The sequence below is a fragment of the Ascaphus truei genome, chromosome 4 (genome assembly GCF_040206685.1).
Source record: "Ascaphus truei isolate aAscTru1 chromosome 4, aAscTru1.hap1, whole genome shotgun sequence".
NCBI lineage: Eukaryota > Metazoa > Chordata > Amphibia > Anura > Ascaphidae > Ascaphus > Ascaphus truei.
Window position 1 is genome coordinate 136,435,532 of NC_134486.1, and position 5,235 is coordinate 136,440,766.

The window sequence follows — 5,235 nt, forward strand, 5'->3', positions numbered from 1 at the left end:
TGGTTTTTACCTAGCATTGGATCACTTGCATATACTATATAATATACACAGCAGAGGATTTAGAGATGGTTTTTACCTAGCATTGGATCACTTGCATATACTATATAATACACACAGCAGAGGATTTAGAGATGGATTTTACCTAGCATTGGATCACTTGCATATACTATATAATACACACAGCAGAGGATTTAGAGATGGATTTTACCTAGCATTGGATCACTTGCATATACTATTTAATACACACAGCAGATGATTTAGAGATGGATTTTACCTAGCATTGATCACTTGCATATACTATATAATACACACAGCAGAGGATTTAGAGATGGATTTTACCTGAGGAGAGAAGAAGGATAAGATCCATTAGGGTAAGAGTTCCTTCCTTTTAAACTTCAGTTGTTCAGTAGTCATGCCACTTATAATGGGCCACTTGGATTGGGCTGCAAGCAGACTAGCTGTTCTGACTGGGTTTATATAGGCCTAAAAAGTCACCTGACAATGTTGTTCTGTCTGCTTAATTAGCACATCTGAGGCACATTCAAACAAATGGTTTTCTACACAGGGTGTTCCCTGCCTAGGTGGCAACACTTAATTTGATTAGGGGTAGACAGAAAACAGCATTCAGAGATGGTTTTTACCTAGCATTGTATCACTTGCATATATTATATAATACACACAGCAAAGGCTTCAATGATAATTTAGAGATGGTTTTTACCTAGCATTGGATCACTTGCATATACTATATAATACACACAGCAAAGGCTTCAATGATTATTTAGAGATGGTTTTTACCTAGCATTGTATCACTTGCATATACTATATAATACACACAGCAGAGGATTTAGAGATGGTTTTTACCTAGCATTGGATCACTTGCATATACTATATAATACACACAGCAGAGGATTTAGAGATGGATTTTACCTAGCATTGGATCACTTGCATATACTATATAATACACACAGCAGAGGATTTAGAGATGGATTTTACCTAGCATTGGATCACTTGCATATACTATTTAATACACACAGCAGAGGATTTAGAGATGGATTTTACCTAGCATTGGATCACTTGCATATACTATATAATACACACAGCTGAGGATTTAGAGATGGATTTTACCTGAGGAGAGAAGAAGGATAAGATCCATTAGGGTAAGGGCTCGTTCAAGGTGCTGGCTTCGGGGGCAGGGCGTGCTGACGTGCGTGCTGCAGTGAGCAACAAAGTATTCAATTTGAATACTTGTTGTCAGCGTAGCTACTGCCCTGCCTCCGAAGCCAGGAGTTGCTGCTGACGACAGCTTCAGTAAACGAAAATTTCGTTTCTTGGAGCTGAAGCAGCGTCACAGGGACCCAGGCAGCCAATGAAATCATTCTTCAGAATGATTTCAAGACTGCAACACTGATCCCTGCTCTCTGTCTGTGTCCCCTCCTATGTCTCCATGCACCGAATAAAGTTTTTTTTGTCAGTTCAGTTCTTTCATTGTTTGGTCACGAGAGAGAAGCAGTTTCTACTGAGCTGCTTTTCTAAAGTTATATAAAGTATTCATTTGCATTGAAATATAGTTTATATCAAAATATATTTTATTTTTTGTTATTTAGTGTTGTAAATTTTTTTTTTCATACTTAACAAAAAATACTTTGCACAATGGATAGTGCTGCAATAGAAGTTCTTATTTCGGAAGTTCAGCTGCGTTCTCCGCTTTGGGATCAGCGTTGTCCTGGGTATCATGATAGATACAAGACCGACAAGGCATGGCGAGAGATTGCTGAAATTATGTCTACGACAGGTAAATATTATTGCCCACGTTAACAGAGGGGACTTGGGAAGCATGCATTTGCGTGTCCGCGCCACCGTCTTCTGGGCGGTGGCACGTGCGTAAATTACTATGATAAATAAAAATTATTTTGTATTACTATTGCTATTGTTAATTTTAAGGGCGGGGTGTGTGCGGTGGGCAAAGGGCGGGGAGGGGGGCAAAGGGCGGGGATGGCAGGGGGGGAAAGGGCGGGGAGGGGAGGGTGAAAAAAGGGTGGGGAGGGGAGGGGGGAAAGGGCGTGGATGGGAGGGGGGGAAAGGGCGGGGAGGGGGGGAAAAGGCAGGGAGGGGAGGGTGAAAAAAGGGCGGGGAGGGGAGGGGGGGAAAGGGCGGGGGGGGAGGGTGAAAAAAGGGTGGGGAGGGGAGGGGGGGAAAGGGCGGGGAGGGGAGGGTGAAAAAAGGGCGGGGAGGGGAGGGGGGGAAAGGGCGGGGAGGGGAGGGTGAAAAAAGGGCGGGGAGGGGAGGGGGGGAAAGGGCGGGGAGGGGAGGGGGGGAAAGGGCGGGGAGGGGAGGGTGAAAAAAGGGCGGGGATGGCAGGGGGGAAAGGGCGGGGAGGGGAGGGTGAAAAAAGCGCGGGGAGGGGGGCAAAGGCCAGGGGTAGGTGAAGGACAGGGGTAGGTGTGAAAATGAGGCACAAATTGTTGGCAGGAGTAAAATGTCCCTCTCCACACACACACACGCACACACACACACACGCACACACACACGACGGGAGTGAGAGGTGGTGGAGAGTGGGACTGGCGCAGATCCGAGGAGGCTGCTTGGCCCCCCAGCGGCCGGGGAGGTTTTGCCGGGGAGGTAAGGGAGCGTTGGCGGCTGGGGTATTAGGGGCGTGTCGCGCTTCCCCTCCGTCCGGTAGCCGGTGCAGGGCGGCGCACGTGATGGGGGGGGGGGCGGACAGAGGGTGTGTGTGTGTGTGTGTGTGTGTGTGTGTGTGTGTGTGTGTGTGTGTGTGTGTGTGTGTGTGTGTGTGTGTGACCTTTGGACCGTCACTCCGCCTTAGGCCAATGAGATGGCTCCCTTGGCCCGCCCGCCCACGCACACCTCTCATTGGCCTGAGGCGGAGTGACGGGCCAAAGGACACACAGTGTCACACACACACACACACACACACAGTGTCACACACACACACACAGTGTCACACACACACACACCCCCCCACCCCCCCAAGCTCACACCCCGGCACCACTACAGTCAGCGGGGGAGCGGATCGAGCGCCCGGGACACAGCGGGGGAGCGGTCACAACACGGATGGGTGAGGCAGCATACCCACGGCCCTCGCCGCACACTCCTCGGCACCGCCTCACCTCTCCCACCCCCCCTCACAGCAAAGCCCAGCCTACCCGGCGCCACCTGCAACGTCTCCCCCCCCCACACAAATTCCTTCATCTCCAGCCTGATCCCTCCGTACACACACACACACAGACGTACACACACAGACAAACACGTATACACACAGACACACGTATACACACACGTACACACACGTATACACACACACGTAGACACACGTATACACACACGCACACGTTGACACGCAGACGTATACACGCACACACACGTAGACACGCACACACGTAGACACGCACACACGTAGACACGCACACACATGTACACGTACACACACACACATGGAGTCATACACACACACATGTAAACATACACACACACGTATACATACACATCATGTATACACACACACATGTATACACACACACACACACATGTATACACACACACATGTATAGACACACACACACATGTATACACACACACATGTTTACACACACACACAGGGAGGGCGGGGGGGCAAAGGGCATTAGGAGGGATGGTGGGGGGGGGGCAAAGGGCAGGGAGGGGCGGGGTGCCAAAGGGCAGGTAGGGGGGGATGGACAGGTACATGTGTGTTCCTGCAACAGGTCAAACAAATTGCCACTGTTTTCATTAAAATTGTGTTGGACCTTACATGGTATTGAAATATGTTTTTTTTTTACATTTTTTTTGTAGTTCTCATTGTGAAGGGAAAATGGAAAAATCTTCGTGATTCGTTCAGGCGCGAGATAAGGAAACTCCCGGCTATACGCTCCGGTGATGCTGGTCCCAGCAGTAAGGACACACATTCCAACTGGCCGTTTTTCAAGAACATGATTTTCCTACAAGACCAGATGAAACCAGCCATTACGGAATCTAATCTGGACCGTCCATCAACGTCTGGTACGGGTCCAAATTATGTGTCGGTTCCATATGTGTCCAGACCCTGTACACCATCATCGCTTTCGCAGCACACAGATGATGGTGCAGAAGTGGGGCCTGTGTTCTATTCACAGGACGGTCTCGACATGCCGGAGATCGTTCATGTGGACGATGCTGTTTTTCAGGTGCTGTCCCAAAGCGTGGAACCCAGCTTGGCACACAGCTTGGACTCTAGCATGGAGCATAGCGTGGAACCAACCATGGAGCCGGCCAAAAAAAAAAAAAGGTGGTTCACAACTTTAATGATCTAGTTGTCATGGAAGGAAAGAAAATTGCAATGATGCAAAACATGTTAGCTGGCCCATCAGACGCTAATATGGATTTTCTCAAAAGCCTCTTGCCGTTTCTCCAAAACCTGCCACCTGCAGAAAATATGGAACTTCGGCAAGAAATCCAAGCCTGTGTCCTAAGGACACTACGTCGCTGATTCTTTGAAACATCAAGATTGTGTTCGTTAATGGTCTCTTAAGTTTCAGTTATGTTGAACCTGTTGTTGTAAGTTGTTATTTAAGTTTTAATATTGTTATTTAAAGTTTATTACAAAAAAATTGTATTTTCACATGTGTAAATGACACTTATTTTCCAAACATACATGATTTTAATTCTGTCATGCACGTGTGTGTGAGTGTGTGATGTGTGGCGGGCATGTGGGATGTGCTGGATGTGGGCTTATATGTCTTTCACAGGTGCCTTAATTTAGGATGTTGATATTTCGTAAACTGTACAGCCATACCTGTTTAAGGACACTCACGTTAAGTACACTCGCAAGTAAGTTCATATCCCCCAATAAGCAAACGGCAGCTCACAAATGCGTCTGTCAGCATTACCTTAGACGCAATAACGGCTCATAAGTGTTATATACAGCATGCATCCGTGCGTGCCTATGCGAACGCGAGGGCACGTGCCTCAGACTTTTCTGTGTATAGAGTCGGGAGCTGCAGGTAATGTATGTGTGCATGTATTTTGTGAGTGAAAGTAAGTCCTAAATAACATTTTTTAAAGAACAACAAATGTTTAAAATAATTTTTTTTTTGGTTTTACAATCCTGCACGCAGACACACGCGAGCACACACGCACACACCGGTAGTAGCGCAGAAACATGATTCTCTTAATTTTTGACCCTGTCTGGCAGCTCAACCACTCCATGTCGTGCTCGTCCTT

General features: G+C 47.5%; 1 protein-coding gene across 1 annotated transcript; it reads left to right on the plus strand.

Annotated features, from left to right (window-relative positions):
* The first annotated feature begins 1,650 nt into the window (after window positions 1–1,650).
* Window positions 1,651–4,558, plus strand: LOC142492327 (uncharacterized). The gene is made up of 2 exons (XM_075594979.1): window positions 1,651–1,792; window positions 3,829–4,558. Exons 1-2 carry the CDS (start codon window positions 1,651–1,653, stop codon window positions 4,323–4,325), a joined length of 639 nt encoding a protein of 212 aa, XP_075451094.1. The 3' UTR covers window positions 4,326–4,558.
* The last annotated feature ends 677 nt before the right edge of the window (window positions 4,559–5,235 follow it).

Bases quoted from the DNA above. Each gene is read 5' to 3' on its own strand.
- LOC142492327 (XM_075594979.1), top strand. From the start codon at position 1,651: ATGGATAGTGCTGCAATAGAAGTTCTTATTTCGGAAGTTCAGCTGCGT. The intron at 1,793-3,828 runs GTAAATATTATT...TTTTTTTTGTAG, and splicing joins TGAAATTATGTCTACGACAG to TTCTCATTGTGAAGGGAAAA.